Source organism: Globicephala melas, chromosome 5 (genome assembly GCF_963455315.2).
Source record: "Globicephala melas chromosome 5, mGloMel1.2, whole genome shotgun sequence".
Classification (NCBI taxonomy): Eukaryota; Metazoa; Chordata; class Mammalia; order Artiodactyla; family Delphinidae; genus Globicephala; species Globicephala melas.
Genome location: NC_083318.1, coordinates 133,995,231 through 134,013,721, shown reverse-complemented (window position 1 = coordinate 134,013,721; position 18,491 = coordinate 133,995,231). Strand labels below are relative to the sequence as shown.

General features: G+C 39.7%; 1 protein-coding gene across 11 annotated transcripts in view; it reads left to right on the top strand.

The window, feature by feature from the left end:
* The window catches only part of TMA16 (translation machinery associated 16 homolog), a 62,708-nt gene that overhangs the window by 2,221 nt on the left and 41,996 nt on the right, over nt 1-18,491 (top strand). For all 11 annotated transcript variants that reach the window (XM_070045619.1, XM_070045618.1, XM_070045617.1 and 8 more), the window contains exon 2: nt 13,208-13,320. In XM_070045619.1, the coding sequence (XP_069901720.1) occupies nt 13,208-13,320 (113 nt within the window). The remainder of the gene's footprint in view (nt 1-13,207; nt 13,321-18,491) is intronic.

Here is an 18,491-nt window from a genome sequence, read left to right as displayed (position 1 = left end):
GACGTGCAGTTTTTATTTTGAAAAGAACTATCAAATCACCTTCCAGAAGATTGTACCAATTTACATCCCGCTTATTAGTGAGACTACTAACTCACCCACACTGTCACTAATGCAGTGTGAATAAATAATTTTTAAAAATCTTTTTTATACATTAAAAATTATAGTTGATTGAGGTTTTAATTTACATTTCTTTTAAGGTAGAGCACACATCTTTTCAAAACCTAAAAGGCATTTATCTATACTCTTTCTTGTGACCTGTTTTTATTTTAGGTTACTAATCTTTTTCTCATTGATTTCATAATGGTGCGTGTTGCATTGTAGGTGCTTATTAAATATCTGTTCATCTGAGCTTAGCCCTAGCCCCTTTTCTTACTCTATTGAAGAGACTCTTATCTCTGTGGCTTTAAAGTACCTCCTTTAACCCCACGTTATCCCAAATTTGTATCTTCAGCCCAGACCTGTTTTCTAGGTGCCAGACTCATAACTTTATTTACTTAGTTTACATCTCTACTTAGCAGTCTCCAGGGCATCTTAAACCAGTGGCTGAAAGTGGGTTCTTGATGCCCCCTGTCTCCATGTGCCAATTCCTGTCTTAGTGGGAGTTCTGATCACTTGGTTGCTTTGTTGCAAACGTGGGAGTCATACTGGACTCTTCCCTTTCCCTCACCGTCCATAGTCAGTTCTGTCATTCTGTCTTCAAAATGCATTTCATACCTTGCCATTTGTCTCCATCTTCACTGTCACCCTGGTTGTGCCACTCAACTGTCATCTTTTTCTTAATGACCTCAATACTTCAGTAGTCTTGCTTCTTACTGTATCTCTGTCCAAATTGTCCTATATACAGCAGCTCACATTATTCTTAAAAAACCAAGTAGGTCTCAAGTCCTCGGGGAGTCTCTTCCTGATTTCCCAAAGTTAGGTACGCCTATTATATGGTGGCCATTTTCTGGCCAGCACTTACTAAGTTATATAGTTATTCATGAGATAACTAGATTGTAAATTACGTAGTTAGGATATAACTAGACTGTAAGCAAGTCCATGTCTGTTTTTAATCCTGGAACCTCACTGCCTATTTTAATATATGGTAGTGTGTGCTCAGTAAGTTTGTGGGTTTTTGTTTTTTTTGGTCAGTGAACATTAGTATAAGATAGAGGTGTTAAGAGTGGTAGCAGAAGAATGGGAGAAATGGTTAATTCTGACTAGGTATCGATGGGTAAGTCAGGAATAACATAAAGTTGAGCCTGATGTTAGATTTTTGCATGAAAGGTAAAGTCGGCATTAGAGAATTATTAAGATATTTTCTTAATGTTAAGGAGAGTATTGTTTGTGAGCCTTTAAAATTATTTTTATATGAGGTATTTCACACGATTTTAAAGAACTTTTTAAAATATTTTTTACTCATAGTAGCTCAGTGTACAGTATACAGTAAAATATTCACTTGGGTCAACATCCCACTTTCTTTTCTTTCCTTCCAACTATTATTTTCAACCCAGTAGAACATGTTTGTAGTCTTCAGGGAGCTGCAATGTAGGAGACAAGCACACGTGTGGAATTAAATGACTGGTCAGTGCAGTATGTGAAGTGCTATGGGAGAAACGCTACCCAGAGAGAAAGGATACTGAGATGTGAAATGGTTACATATTTGTGGATGTCTTCACAAATATGTGAACTGGAAATGGTCCTTGAAAATTGAATGGGATTTAGCAAGGCTTATGTGGAGAACAGTTAAGTTCCTTTCTGGATGCTCTAACTATGTATTTGTCATTGACACTTGTCGTTGGCATCAAATTTATCTGTTAAGCAAAGGAAATGCCCTAGGGTTCTTCAGGGTAGAGTGCCTGCAAAAAAATGGTGCAGGTTCTGTTAATTAGTTCATTACATTCCTGTTATGTCTTCGATGTTAAGTGACTTAGTATATCATATTCTAGAATTTATTTTGTGCTTTAGGGTATTTGGAGTTTAAGGTATTATATACTGTAAGCTTTCTCAGTTGTAGGCATGGCTTTACTCCTCTACATTTTTTTTTTTAAGTATTCATATACCTTTGTGTACCTTAAGTGTGTTTGGTGAAGTGATCATTCTTCTAGGTTTCTAGTTGAATTGGGCAGTCTAAATGACACTTTTGTTTCTAGTTGAGCCTAGATTCTTTGATGGCTTTGATACTATTTTAGGAAAAGTTCCATTTTGTTATTTATGATTTTAACAGGAATATTTAAAGCATATTGCTCCTGAAATACCCCTCTTTGTTGCGGTGTTGTTTGAATAAACTACTTGTGTGTTTTCTTTGTTACTCTGAAATATGAATCCAAAGACTAGTTTATAATGAATTTTCTGAAGTAATCACTAAAGATTGTATGTAAGAGAGACTTTTAATATCAGTTTTCTTTTTTTGTTTTTTTTTTTAACATCTTTATTGGGGTATAATTGCTTTACAATGGTGTGTTAGTTTCTGCTTTATAACAAAGTGAATCAGTCATACATAAACATATGTTCCCATATGTCTTCCCTCTTGCGTCTCCCTCCCTCCCACCCTCCCTATCCCACCATTCCAGGCTGTCACAAAGCACCGAGCCAATATCCCTGTGCCATGCGGCTGCTTCCCACTAGCTATCTACCTTACTACGTTTGTTAGTGTGTATATGTCCATGACTCTCTCTCGCCCTGTCACAGCTCACCCTTCCACCTCCCCATAACCTCAAGTCTGTTCTCTAGGAGGTGTGCGTCTTTATTCCTGCCTTACCCCTAGGTTCTTCATGACATTTTTTTTTCTTAAATTCCATATATATGTGTTAGCATATGGTATTTGTCTTTTTCTTTCTGACTTACTCTGTATGACAGACTCTAGGTCTATCCACCTCATTACAAATAGCTCAATTTCGTTTCTTTTTATGGCTGAGTAATATTCCATTGTATATATGTGCCACATCTTCTTTATCCATTCATCCGATGATGGGCACTTAGGTTGTTTCCATCTCCGGGCTATTGTAAATAGAGCTGCAATGAACATTTTGGTACATGACTCTTTTTGAATTTTGGTTTTCTCAGGGTATATGCCCAGTAGTGGGATTGCTGGGTCATATGGTAGTTCTGTTTGTAGTTTTTTAAGGAACCTGCATACTGTTCTCCATAGTGGCTGAACCAATTCACATTCCCACCAGCAGTGCAGGAGTGTTCCCTTTTCTCCACACCCTCTCCAGCATTTATTGTTTCTAGATTTTTTGATGATGGCCATTCTGACTGGTGTGAGATGATATCTCATTGTAGTTTTGATTTGCATTTCCCTAATGATTAATGATGTTGAGCATTCTTTCATGTGTTTGTTGGCAGTCTGTATATCTTCTTTGGAGAAATGCCTGTTTAGGTCTTCTGCCCATTTTTGGATTGGGTTGTTTGTTTTTTTGTTATTGAGCTGCATTAGCTGCTTGAAAATTTTGGAGATTAATCCTTTGTCGGTTGCTTCATTTGCAAATATTTGCTCCCATTCTGAGGGTTGTCTTTTGGTCTTGTTTATGGTTTCCTTTGCTGTGCAAAAGCTTTGAAGTTTCATTAGGTCCCATTTGTTTATTTTTGTTTTTATTTCCATTACTCTAGGAGGTGGGTCAGAAAGGATCTTGCTGTGATTTATGTCATAGAGTGTTCTGCCTATGTTTTCCTCTAAGAGTTTGATAGTTTCTGGCCTTACATTTAGGTCTTTAATCCATTTTGACCTTATTTTTGTGTATGGTGTTAGGGAGTGATCTAATCTTATACTTTTAAATGTACCTGTCCAGTTTTCCCAGCACCACTTATTGAAGAGGCTGTCCTTTCTCCACTGTACATTCCTGCCACCTTTATCAAATATAAGGTGTCCATATGTGCGTGGGTTTATCTCTGGGATTTCTATCCGGTTCCATTGATCTATCTTTCTGTTTTTGTGCCAGTACCATACCGTCTTGATAACTGTAGCTTTGTAGTATAGTCTGAAGTCAGGGAGCCTGATTCCTCCAGTTCCTTTTTTCGTTCTCAAGATTGCTTTGGCTATTCAGGGTCTTTTGTGTTTCCATACAAATTGCAAAATTTTTTGTTCTAGTTCTGTGAAAAATGCCAGTGGTAGTTTGATAGGGATTGCATTGAATCTATAGATTGCTTTGGGTAGTAGAGTCATTTTCACAATGTTGATTCTTCCAATCCAAGAACATGGTATATCTCTCCATCTATTTGTATCATCTTTAATTTCTTTCATCAGTGTCTTGTAGTTTTCTGCATATAGGTTTTCTTTCTCCTTAGGTAGGTTTATTCCTAGCTATTTTATTCTTTTTGTTGCAATGGTAAATGGGAGTGTTTTCTTTATTTCACTTTCAGATTTTTCATCATTGTATATAGGAATGCCAGAGATTTCTGTGCATTAATTTTGTATCCTGCCACTTTACCAAATTCATTGATTAGCTCTGGTAGTTTTCTGGTAGAATCTTTAGGATTCTCTATGTATAGGATCATGTCATCTGCAAATAGTGAGAGCTTTACTTCTTCTTTTCCGATTTGGATTCCTTTTATTTCCTTTTCTTCTCTGATTGCTGTGGCTAAAACTTCCAAAACTATGTTGAATAATAGTGGTGAGAGTGGGCAACCTTGTCTTGTTCCTGATCTTAGTGGAAATGCTTTCAGTTTTTCACCATTGAGGATGATGTTTGCTGTGGGCTTGTCATATATGGCCTTTATTATGTTAAGGAAAGTTCCCTCTATGCCTACTTTCTGCAGGGTTTTTATCATAAATGGGTGTTGACTTTTGTCGAAAGCTTTCTCTGCATCTATTGAGATGATCATATGGTTTTTCTCCTTCAATTTGTTAATATGGTGTATCACATTGATAGATTTGCGTATATTGAAGAATCCTTTCATTCCTGGAATAAACCCCACTTGATCATGGTGTATGATCCTTTTAATGTGCTGTTGGATTCTGTTTGCTAGTATTTTGTTGAGGATTTTTGTGTCCATGTTCATCAGTGATATTGGCCTGTAGTTTTCTTTCTTTGTGACATCCTTGTCTGGTTTTGGTATCAAGGTGATGGTGGCCTCGTAGAAGGAGTTGGGAATGTTCCTCCCTCTGCTATATTTTGGAAGAGTTTGAGAAGGATAGGTGTTAGCTCTTCTCTAAATGTTTGATAGAATTCGCCTGTGAAGCCATCTGGTCCTGGGCTTTTGTTTGTTGGAAGATTTTTAATCACAGGTTCAATTTCAGTGCTTGTGATTGGTCTGTTCATATTTTCTATTTCTTCCTGATTCAGTCTTGGCAGGTTGTGCATTTCTAAGAATTTGTCCATTTCTTCCAGATTGTCCATTTTATTGGTATAGAGTTACTGGTAGTAATCTCTCATGATCTTTTGTATTTCTGTAGTGTCAGTTGTTACTTCTCCTTTTTCATTTCTAATTCTATTGATTTGAGTCTTCTCCCTTTTTTTCTTGATGAGTCTGGCTAGTGGTTTATCTATTTTGTTTATCTTCTCAAAGAACCAGCTTTTAGTTTTGATCTTTGCTATTGTTTCCTTCATTTCTTTCTTCATTTATTTCTGATATGATTTTTATGATTTCTTTCCTTCTGCTAGCTTTGGGGTTTTTTTGTTCTTCTTTCTCTAATTGCTTGAGGTGCAAGGTTAGGTTGTTTATTCGAGATGTTTCCTGCTTCTTAAGGTGGGCTTGTATTGCTATAAACTTCCCCTTAGAACTGCTTTTGCTGCATTCCATAGGTATTGGGTCGTTGTGTCTCCATTGTCATTTGTTTCTAGGTATTTTTTGATTTCCTCTTTGATTTCTTCAGTGATCACTTCATTATTAAGTAGTGTATTGTTTAGCCTCCATGTGTTTGTATTTTTTACAGATCTTTTCCTGTAATTGATATCTAGTCTCATGGCGTTGTGGTCAGAAAAGATACTTGATACAATTTCAATTTTCTTAAATTTACCAAGGCTTGATTTGTGACCCAAGATATGATCTATCCTGGAGAATGTTCCATGAGCACTTGAGAAAAATGTGTATTCTGTTGGTTTTGGATGGAGCGTCCTATAAATATGAATTAAGTCCATCTTGTTTAATGTATCATTTAAAGCTTGTGTTTCCTTATTTTTTTTCATTTTGGATGATCTGTCCATGGGTGAAAGTGGGGTGTTAAAGTCCCCTACTATGAATGTGTTACTGTTGATTTCCCCTTTCATGGCTGTTAGTATTTGCCTTATGTATTGAGGTGCTCCTATGTTGGGTGCATAAATATTTACAATTGTTATATCTTCTTCTTGGATCGATCCCTTGATCATTATGTAGTGTCCTTCTTTGTCTCTTTTAATAGTCCTTATTTTAAAGTCTATTTTGTCTGATATGAGAATTGCTACTCCAGCTTTCTTTTGGTTTCCATTTGCATGGAATATCTTTTTCCATCCCCTTACTTTCAGTCTGTATGTGTCTCTAGGTCTGAAGTGGGTCTCTTGTAGACGGCATATATAAGGGTCTTGTTTTTGTATCCATTCAGCTAATCTTTGTCTTTTGGTAGGAGCATTTAGTCCATTTACATTTAAGGTAATTATCGGTATGTATGTTCCTATTCCCATTTTCTAAATTGTTTTGGGTTCGTTATTATAGGTCTTTTCCTTCTCTTGTGTTTCTTGCCTAGAGAAGATCCTTTAGCATTTGTTGTAAAGCTGGTTTGGTGGTGCTGAACTCTCTCAGCTTTTGCTTGTCTGTAAAGGTTTTAATTTCTCCATCAAATCTGAATGAGATCCTTGCTGGGTAGAGTAGTCTTGGCTGCATGTTTTTCTCCTTCATCACTTTCATTATGTCCTGCCACTCCCTTCTGGCTTGTAGGGTTTCTGCTGAGAGATCAGCTGTTAACCTTATGGGGATTCCCTTATGTGTTATTTGTTGTTTTTCCCTTGCGGCTTTTAATATGCTTTCTTTGTATTTAATTTTTGACAGTTTGATTAATATGTGTCTTGGCGTATTTCTCCTTGGATTTATCCTGTATGGGACTCTCTGTGCTTCCTGGACTTGATTAACTATTTCCTTTCCCATATTAGGGAAGTTTTCAACTATAATCTCTTCAAATATTTTCTCCGTCCCTTTCTTTTTCTCTTCTTCTTCTGGAACCCCTATAATTCGAATGTTGGTGCGTTTAATGTTGTCCCAGAGGTCTCTGAGACTGTCCTCAGTTCTTTTCATTCTTTTTTCTTTATTCTGCTCTGCAGTAGTTATTTCCACTATTTTATCTTCCAGGTCACTTATCCATTCTTCTGCCTCAGTTATTCTGCTATTGATCCCATCTAGAGTGTTTTTAATTTCATTTATTGTGTTGTTCATCGTTGCTTGTTTCATCTTTAGTTATTCTAGGTCTTTGGTAAATGTTTCATGTGTTTTGTCTATTCTATTTCCAAGATTTTGGATCATCCTTACTATCATTCTGAATTCTTTTTCAGGTAGACTGGCTATTTCCTCTTCATTTGTTAGGTCTGGTGCATTTTCATCTTGCTCCTTTATCTGCTGTGTGTTTTCTGTCTTCTCATTTTGCTTATCTTACTGTGTTTGGGGTCTCCTTTTTGCAGACTGCAGGTTCGTAGTTCCCGCTGTTTTTGATGTCTGTCTCCAGTGGCTAAGGTTGGTTCAGTGGGTTCTGTATGCTTCCTGGTGGAGGGGACTAGTGCCTGTGTTGTGGATGAGGCTGGATCTTGTCTCTCTAGTGGGCAGGTTCACGTCTGGTGGTGTGTTTTGGGGTGTCTGTGGCCTTATTATGATTTTAGGCAGCCTCTCTGCTAATGGGTGGTGTTGTGTTCCTGTTTTGCTAGTTGTTTGGCATAGGTTGTCCAGCACTGTGGCTTGCTGGTCGTTGAGTGAAGCTGGGTGCTGGTGTTAAGATGGAGGTCTCTGGGAGATTTTCGCCGTTTGCTATTATGTGGAGCTGGGAGGTCTCTTGTTGACCAGTGTCCTGAAGTTGGCTCTCCCACCTCAGAGGCACAGCACTGACTCCTGGCTGGAGCACCAAGAGCCTTTCATCCACACGGCTCAGAATAAAAGGGAGAAAAAGTAGAGGGAATTAGTAGAAGTATGAGGAAAGAAAGAAGGAAAGGAGGGAAGGAAGGAAGGAAGAAAGAAGGAAAGAAGGCAAGAAGGAAAGGAGGGAGGAAGGAAGGAAGGAGGGAAAGAAGGAAAAAAGACAGAAAGAAAGAAGATACAGTAAAAATAAAAGTATAATAAAGTTATTGAATTAAAAAATTATTATTTAGAAAAAAAAAGGGACGGATAGAACCTTAGGACAAAGGTTGGAAGCAAAGCTATACAGACAAAATCTTACACAGAAGCATACACATATACCCTCACTAAAAGAGGTAAAGGGGGAAAAATCATAAATCTTGCTGTCAGAGACCACCTCCTCAATTTGGGATGATTCGTTGTCTAAGGGAGGGAAGGAAGTAAGGAAAGAAAGAAAGAAAGAAAAAAGAACGAAGGTAAAGTATAATAACGTTATTAAAATTAAAATTGATTATTAAGAAAAAATTAAAAAAACCATGGACGGATAGAACCCTAGGACAAATGGTGGAAGCAAGACTATACAGACAAGATCTCACACAGAAGCATACACATACACACTCACAAAAAGAGGAATAGGGAAAAAAATCATAGATCTTGCTCCTGAAGTCCACTTCCTTAATTTGGGATGATTGGTTGTCTATTCATGTATTCCACAGATGCAGGGTATATCAAGTTGATTGTGGAGCTTTAATCCGCTGCTCCTGAGGCTGCTGGGAGAGATTTCCCTTTCTCTTCTTTGTTCTCACAGCTCACCGGGGCTCAGCTTTGGATTTGGCCCTGCCTCTGCGTGTAGGTCGCTGGAGGGCGTCTGTGTTTTGCTCAGACAGGACGGGGTTAAAGGAGCCGCTGATTCGGGGGCTCTGGCGCACTCAGGCCGGCGGGGAGGGAGGGGCACGGCGTGCGGGGCGGGCCTGCGGCGGCAAAGTCCGGCGTGACTTTGCACCAGCCTGAGGCCCGCCGTGCGTTCTCCCGGGGAAGTTGTCCCTGGATCCCGGGAACCTGGCAGTGGCGGGCTGCACAGGCTCCGCGGAAGAGGGGTGTGGAGAGTGACCTGTGTTCGCACACAGGCCCCTTGGTGGCGGCAGCAGCAGCCTTAGCGTCTCCCGCCCGTCTCTGGGGTCCGCGGTTTTAGCCGGGGCTCGCGCCCGTCTCTGGAGCTCCTTTAAGCGGCGTTCTTAAACCCCTCTCCTCACGCACCAGGAATCAAAGAGGTAAGAAAAAGTCTCTTGCCTCTTCGGCAGGTGCACACTTTTCCCCGGACTCCCTCCCGGCTAGCCGTGGTGCACTAACCCCTTCAGGCTATGTTCAAGCCGCCAACCCCAGTCCTCTCCCTTCGCTCCGTCCGAAACCGAAACCGAGCCTCAGAGCCTCAGCTCGCAGCCCCGCCCGCCCCGGCGGGTGAGCAGACAAGCCTCTCGGGCTGGTGAGTGCCGGTCGGCACCGATCCTCTGTGCGGGAATCTCCCCGCTTTGCCCTCCGCACCCGTTGCTGTGCTCTCCTGCGAGGCTTCGAAGCTCCCCCTTCCGCCTCCCGCAGTCTCCGCCCGCGAAGGGGCTTCCTAGTGTGTGGAAACTTTTCCTCCTTCACAGCTCCCTCCCACTGGTGCAGGTGCTGTCCCTATTCTTTTGTCTCTGTTTTTTTTTCTTCTTTTTTTTTCTTTTGCCCTACCCAGGTACGTGGGGAGTTTCTTGCCTTTTGGAGGTCTGAGGTCTTCTGCCAGCCTTCAGTAGGTGTTCTGTAGGAGTTGTTCCACGTGTAGATGTATTTCTGGTGTATCTGTGGGGAGGAAGGTGATCTCCGCGTCTTACTCTTCCGCCATCTTCAAGGTCCAATATCAGTTTTCTTAACCGGAATATTTCTGTTGTGCCAGAAACTTTTGAAAGCTTCTGTTATTCAGAGTAGTCTGTGATGCTTATGAAAAAAATGTATTTTTGTTGTATCTTTGAGAGTTTAATTTGGTGCTTTTTGAAACATAAAATACTGAGTTTTAATTGAAAATACACCTTAAATCCCTCTCCCCCCAGTTTTGTTATATGTTTACATTCTGTACATTTTTATGAATTGTCAGATGTTTTACAAAATAAATTTGGACAATCCCTGATTGATGGAGATTAATTGCTTTTTAATTAAGAGATACTTAGCTTGAGTAGACCGTAATTAATAGATTAATTTTCATTGATAGGGTTTTACTTCACTTTTCCCCTGTTGAAGTATTTTGTTGGTTTTTATTTTTTAAAGTAATATATTGAAACATAAAATTGTTTTGAAATTTAATATTTTATGATACATGTTTCTGTGCCTTATTATATATTTATAACATGCCTTGAGGCAACCTTTTCATGAATAAATTATAATAAGAAATCATAGTCTACTGTTGAGTCAGAATATAAGTTCAGTTTTTTTGTATTTTCTTTGTACTAAGTCTTGGAGGTTCTTTAACTGAGATCTAAAGCTGTGCAGACATTTTTATACTCCAATGGTATCAGTATTTCTTGTTCTAAAGAAAGTTTTTAAATCTTTAAAGGAAATTTTTTTTAGACTTGGACATACTGCTGAACCGTTACACAGCTCTGTAACTTAAGTTTTACAGCTTCAGAAACCATCTTTTTTTCTTGAGATTTTTGTGACCTTGTTTCATTTTTTTAAGCATTTTATTTGTTGGAATAAAGATATCTTTTCAAAGAGATCTTTGCTTTATTTTATGGTCTTGCATTAGTTATCCCTTTAACATGCTATCCCACAATTTATCAACTTAAAACAACAATTTATTATCTCATACTTTTTCTGGGTCACAGATCAGGATCCTTACCTGGATCCTCTCCATCAAGGTTTCTCACCAGTTTCAGTCAAGGTATAACCTGAAGCTGTGGTTTCATCTCGGCACAGCTGTGGATGATCCATTTCCCAGCTCACTCACATTTTTCTTGTTGGGATTCAGCTCCTCGTGGACTGCTGGACCAAGGGCCTCTGTTCTTCAGTGCCTGTCCGCCGAGGCCTCTCTCAGTTACTTGTCACAGGGGCCCCTGTGTATGTAGGGCAGCTCACTACAAGCCAGCTGGTCTCCATCAGAGTGAGCCAGAAGAGGGCAAAAGAGAGCGGGCAAGACAGAGCCCGGGTCCTTTCATAACCTAATCTTGGGATTGATAGCTCATCGCTTTTGCCCCAGGCTAGTCAATAACGTGAGCTCACGCTCAGGGAGGGGGTTACAGGTGGGCGCAAACAGACTTGATTTATGTTTGGTGGGCACACTTCATGCACAAAAGTTCCTTCTCACACCTTCCTTTCTCCTTCCTCCCTCCCCGCCACATGTGCAGAGAGACACACAAAAGAATGCACATACTCTTATGATGGTTTCACACTTTATACTCCTATACTTGTAACAGCTTCCAGGGGCATCCTGGGTTTCACACTTGGAGTTAATCTTCTCTGGTCAGGTTTATCAAGAAGTGAGCAGTAAATATTAAATATTTCAGTAAATATTTGTTGATGAAATGAGTACATGTGTGAGGTGGTCATTTTAACTAATTCTGCCTGGAGAGTTTTACAAAGGAAGTGACTTTGAGCTACGTCTTGTCAAAGGACAAGTAAGGAAATGGATTTTGCAGGCAGAGGTAGCAACAAGTATAGTCTCCAGATGTAAATAAACAGCAAGGTATATTCTAGAATTGGTGAGAAGTTAGTAAGAATGGGATGAAGGATCTTTGGAAGAATGGGATATAATGCTGGAGAAGTAGGTTGGGGTAGATTGTTTTCCACGTTAAGGATTTAGGGCCTGAGTTAGTGCAGCTCTTTAGCAGGGGAGAAGGACTTTACTAATTAGTGTTCTAGGAAGATAAGCTCTGTCACTTCCAATGAAAAAGAACTAGCAGTGAGAACCTAAAGGCCATCCTAATCATGAAGGATCATGAGACTGAATTAAGACAGTGACAGTAGGTTTGAAGAGAATATTCTAGAAACATGACCTTTTTGAGAATTAGGTATGTTAGCTAATGCCTCTTTTTCTTCTGTAATCCTGTATTTTTTCTGAGAATAAAGATTATATTTACTAACCGCTTATGTAATCCTCCCTTACATATAATATAGATGGAATATGTGTTTTGATTTTCTTTTCCACTTCTCACTGGCTGGAGTGTAGACCTGCTTTTAAGCCATTTTGAACTCTGGATAGATACGAGGTTACAGCCTAAGGATAGTAGGATAACAAGGTGGAAGGAGTTTGGATCTCAGGGCTTTGTGGAACAGAACCTCCAGCTCCTTTTTACATGAGAGAGCTAAGCTTTATCTGGGTTAAGCCACTACTTTTTGGCTTTCTATTATAGGGAGCCAAACAAAATTCCTAAGTAATATAGGTCAGATATAAGATACAGAATTATGTAGGAATAAAAAGTTACTGAAATACTAGACAACTAGTTTAGAGGACCTAGTTAACTGGCATAAGGGTTGAATGGGATGTGCTAATTTCGAGATGGCTTATATTATTTCCTCTGTTCCTCATCTCCTGTGAGCCCAAGTTTGATTTGCTTTATTCACTGCCCAGCGTTCCACGTGTAGCTTCTGCAGTCGGGCTCGCATTAACATCCTGTGTTCCTTCTGCCCTCTTTCAACTTTCTTAACTTTGATGCAAATTTCCAACCGTGAGTCTTCTCACTATCTGCATTCTTTGTATCTGCTTTGAAGCTGGAACAGTTGAAGAGCTGGTTCATTGACTCTGTGCCTTTCTTTCTATTCTTACATTAATGGAGAATAGTTCTGAATACAGTTGACCCTTGAACAATGCAAGGTTAGGGGCACTGATCCTCCATACAGTCAAAAATCTGCATGTAATTTATAGTCGGCCCTCCATATATGCAGTTCCTCCATAACTGTGGATCATGTAGCACTGTAGTATTTACTGTGGGAAAAAAATCAATCTGTGTTTAAGTGGACCCATGCATTTCAAACCGATGTTCAAGGGTCAACTGTATGTATATCATTTCTGTTAGGAGCATGGAAACAAAGACTTTGAGTCTGGCGTTTCTCCTGATTCGTAGTGTAGTATTTCTGACTCACAGTATTTCTGTTATATTACTGTTTTAAATTTTTATTTATAAAGAAAATTTTTTGAGAGAAGTCATTTATGTATCTGACTGTGTGTGCCATATGTTTCTCTACATTTTAGCCTAAAGCACCAAAGGGAAAAAGTGTAGGACAAGAAAAAAAAGTCATCCATCCATACAGTAGAAAAGCGGCTCAAATTACGAGAGAGGCCCACAAACAAGAAAAAAAGGAAAAGTAAGTGTCTTCATTGTTTGTATTATGCATTGGTGAAAAGCCCTTTTATATATTTATTCCTAATCAGTATTCCCTTTCTCTTCCTTTAATAAATGTCTAAGTATGTTCTGTGCACTAAGGTAAAACAGTGAACGAGGATTCAGCTCTTAAAGCTTACCTAAAACAGATATATAAATATAAATGGATTGTGATGCGGGCAGTGAAGGAAAATTTTAAAGGATTATGGGATACAGAGTGAGGGAGAGGTTCTGTTTTACGTAAGACAGTCGTGGAAGGCTTCTCTGAAGACCTTACATTTGAGCAGAGAGCTGAAAGGTGTGAGGCAGTGAGCCATGCAGACATATATTAGGCAAGTAGGTTAAAGTGCCCATTAGATGTGGAAGACAAGAGATAGAATGGGCAGTTGAGTGTCCTGGGTCTGGGGCTCAGAGGATAGGTTAGGGATGTAGACACAGATTTGGGAGCCATCAGTGTCTAGCTGGAACTCGAAGTCATGAGACTGGATAAGATCACCTACCAATTAAATGAAGATAAGAGAGAGAGAGGAGCATCAAGGATTGAGTCCAGAGGCCCCTACCATTCAGAAGTTGGAGAAATGGGGAGGCTCTGACAAGCAAGCCTGAGAAAGAGGGAAAAAAAGATAGCGTTTCAAAGAGAAAACACTGATCAACCTGTGTCATTTGTTGGATTAACGCTGAGAATTGATTTAGTAATTTGATTTAGTAAAATGGAGAGCACTGTATATATATATATTTTCTTGCATTGTTTTCTTAGTTGTTGCTCTGGAAATTTCAATTCACACCTTAAAACTGAAAACAACCTAGTTCAGGTTAATGTCAAGTTAATTTCAATAGTATAGAAAAAACTTGCTCCACTATAGGTCCATGACCCCTTTCTTTGTACTATTATTGTCATATAAGTTACATCTTTATATACCGTAAGCTTATAATTTCATAATTATCATTTTTATGCAGTTATCATAAGTTAGGACAAGAAAAGTGTTACAAACAAAAATACATTTATACTGTCTTTTCTATTTATTTACCTATGTAATTACCTTTTTTCATTGGTGCTCCTTATTTTTTCATGTGGATTCAAATTACTATTTACTGTCCTTTCATTTTGGCCAGAAGGACTCCCTTTAGTGTTTCTCATAAGGCAGGTCTGAAAATGACAAGATTCTCTCATTTTTGTTTATCCGAGAACGTCTTTAATTTTTCTTTCATTTCTGTAGACTGTGCTTCATTTTGCAGTTCCACTGTGTATAGAATTCTTGGTTCATAGCCTTCCTGTTCAACACTTGGAAGTCACCCCTTGGCCTTTGGCCTCCAGGGTTCTGATTAGGAGTCAGCTGTTAATCTTATTGAGGATCCCTTGTATGTGATGAGTCACTTTTCTCCTGATCTTTCAAGATATCCTCCTTGACTGTCAGTAGTTTGACAATGATAAGCCTAGTTGTGGATCTCTGAGTTCATCCACCATGAAGTTTGTTAAGCTTCTGAGGCATGTGGGTTAATGTTTTTCATCGAATTGGGAAATTTGGGGCCATTATTTTTTCAAATATCCTTTTGGTCCTCTCTCTCCTCTCCTGTGACTCCCATTATGCATATGTTGTATGTTTCTGAAAGGGTGTCCCCTTTCTGTTGCTCAGATCGGATAATTTCAACTGACTTGTTCTGATATTTGCTTGTCTTTGTCCAGAGGTCCAACCCTCTGGACTACCTCAGGAACAGTTTCTATTGTATGCTATTTTTAACCCCTGAGTATGGGCCCTACTTTCCTGTTTGTTCGTGGGTCTCCTAATTTTTTGTACTTTTTTGTTCAAAACTGGACATTTTAAGCAGGTTGACAATCTTGTTAATCAGACATGCCCTACCCCCAACCTCAGTCAGGTTTGCTGTTGTTGTGTTGTTGCTGTTTGCTTTGTGACTTTCCTGGACTAATTTTGTAAAGCCTTTTTGTTGTGTGTGGCCTTTGCAGTTTCTGTTGAGTTAGTGGTCAGCTAATGTTTGGACAGGGATTTCTTTAATTGCCTTCAACTAATGAGTCAGCCTTTATTGAGGGGCTATGTTAGTCTGTTGGATATGGTTTCAGTGCTCCAGTAGGCAGTTTATAGACTTCATTTCTCATTTGCACAGAGCCTCAGGGTTGCCCAGAGGTGAGAGAGTAGGACCTTCTCAGATCCTCCTTTGGTACAAACACAGTCCTGAATGTACATATATCATTCTAGATTCCCAGGAGTATGTTGGAGCTAGCTTTTCAAAGCCCTCTGTGGGCTTTCCATTCCTTAATTTTTCCTTTTAAATTTTTTTGGTCAGCCTTTTGTTAGCCCCCAACTGGTAATATCACTCAGGCAGCTGCTGTGTTAGACAGCTGCTGCTGAGATTGTTTCTGAGAAACAACCTGGGGATAGGGCTGCTTCCACAGAGTTAGCTCTGAGTTAGATGAAATAAAGTAATTCTGAGAACGGAGCTGTTCAGTCTGCTGCTGGTTGGGTCAGATGGTGACAACTCTCAGGATGAAGCTTTTGGGGAATTCCAAACCCAATCTGTTCTAGTGGCTGCTAGGAGGATGGCTTTTAACAACTACCATAAGTTGCTAATCTATTGGTTTTCAAGTCTACTGCAGAGCTGGGAAGAGGGGGATGGGATTAAAACACCATAGAGATTACTCTTCTTACTGAGATTGGGTCGTTTTTCTTGAGTAAATGAATGGACCTTGGATTGTTATAAGACTGGTTAATTTTTATACTTCTGAAAAGGTTGATTTTGACAAGTTTTATCAGTGTTCTCTTGCTTTTATGGAGGAGTAGATTTTTTTAAGTTCTTATTCTGCCATTCTGAAAATTGGCCTATATTCTTTTTTTTTTTTTTTTTTTTTTTGCTGTACTTGGGCCTCTCACTGTTGTGGCCTCTCCCGTTGCGGAGCACAAGCTCCGGACGCGCAGGCTCAGCGGCTATGGCTCACGGGCCCAGCCGCTCCGCGGCATGTGGGATCTTCCCGGACCGGGGCACGAACCCATGTCCCCTGCATCGGAAGGCGGACTCTCAACCACTGCGCCACCAGGGAAGCCCCTGGCCTATATTCTTGATGTGAAGAATTCATAGGAAAATTTTCTTCTTAGGAAAATTAAATATGTGTATGCTGCCCCTTCTTTTCTCCCCTTCCTATCCCTTAGCCACCCTTCTCTGATCAGCATCCCGCACTGTAATTTGCCTATTTTCCCTCCATCTGTGGGCTCTGAGAGTCCCCAGGAACTGCTATGGGATCAAATTTAAAAATTCCTTAAAATGAAGTTATGAAATCAAAATAGAAATCATCATTTAGATTATTTTAGAATAGCCTTAGCACTTTTTTTGGGGGGGTGGGGTTTGGAATATAAAGAGTACATCTTCATCTTATTTTATTTTTATTTATTTATTTATTGGAGTAAAATTGCTTTACAATGTTGTGTTAGTTTCTGCTGTACAATGAAGTGAATCAACTATATGTATACATGTATCCCCTCCCTCTTGGACCTCCCTCCTCCCCTTCCACCAACATCTAGGTCATCACATAGCACCGAGCTGAGCTCCCTGTGCTATACAGCAGGTTCCACTAACTATCTGTTTTACAGATGGTAGTGTATTTATGTCAAACCTAATCTCCCAGTTCGTCCCACCCTCCCCTTCCCCCACTGTGTCCACATGTCCATTCTCTACGTCTCTGTCTCTTCTTGCCCTACAGATAGGTTCACCTGTACCATTTTTCTAGAATCCACACATATGCGTTAATGTATGATATTTGTTTTTCTCTTTCTGGTTTACTTCACTCTCTATGACAGACTCTGGGTCCATCCACATCTCTACAAATGACCCAATTTCATTCCTATTTATGGCTGAGTAATATTCCATTGTATATATGTACCATATCTTCTTTATCCATTCATGTATCATTGGACATTTAGGTTGTTTCCATGTCCTGGCTATTGTAATTAGTGCTGCAGTGAACATTGGGGTACATGTGTCCTTTTGAATTACGGTTTTCTCAGGGTATATTCCCAGTAGTGGGATTGCCTGGTCATAGGGTAGTTCTATTTTTAGTTTTTAAGGAACCTTCATACTATTCTCCATAGTGGCTACATCAATTTACATTCCCACCAACAGTGCAAAAGGGTTCCCTTTTCTCCATACCCTCTCCAGCATTTATTGCTTGCAGAATTTTTGATGATGGCCATTCTGACCGGTGTGAGGTGATACCTCATTGTAGTTTTGATTTGCATTTCTCTAAATTAATTAGTGATGTTGAGCATCTTTTCATATGCCTCTTGGCCGTCTGTATGTCTTCTTTGGTGAAATGTCTATTTAGGTCTTCCACCCATGTTTTAATTGGTTTTTTTTTTTTTGATATTGAGCTCCGTGAGCTGTTTGTATATTGTGGAGATTAATCCTTTGTCCATTGCTTCATTTGCAAATATTTTTTCCCAGCCTTAGAATTTTAATGAATGCTACATACATTCGCATACTAGCTGATAGAAACCAGCACTTTCATTGTTAAATATTGATTCCTTGGCCAAGGCCAGTAGGGGTTAGCTGCTTTATAGTGATTTAGCTAGAAGTTTTCTTGAAAAGAATAGTCAAGTGCTGGGCTTCCCTGGTGGCGCAGTGGTTGAGAGTCCGCCTGCCGATGCAGGGGACGCGGGTTTGTGCCCCGGTCCAGGAGGATCCCACATGCCGTGGAGCGGCTGAGCCCGTGAGCCATGGCCGCTGAGCCTGCGCGTCCGGAGCCTGTGCTCCGCAGCGGGAGAGGCCATAACAGTGAGAGGCCCGCGTACTGCAAAAAAACCCAAAAAACAAACCGAACAAACAAAAAGAATAGTCAAGTGCTATGATAGTATACTCGAATTTTCTTTCTTTTTTGTAAGGGAGGGTCTTTTTTTGTAATTAAGGGTTATTAGAATAATATTGTTTGAAAACAGTAGTTTTCAAACATCAGTTATTTATGTATCACTTTCATGAATTTTTTGTTTTTTTAACATGTTTATTGGAGTATAATTGCTTTACATTGTTGTGTTAGTTTCTGCTGTATAATAAAGTGAATCAGCTATACATATACTTATATCCCCCTGTGCCCTCCCTCTTGCGTCTTCCTCCCACCCTCCCTATACCACCCCTCTAGGTGGTCACAAAGCA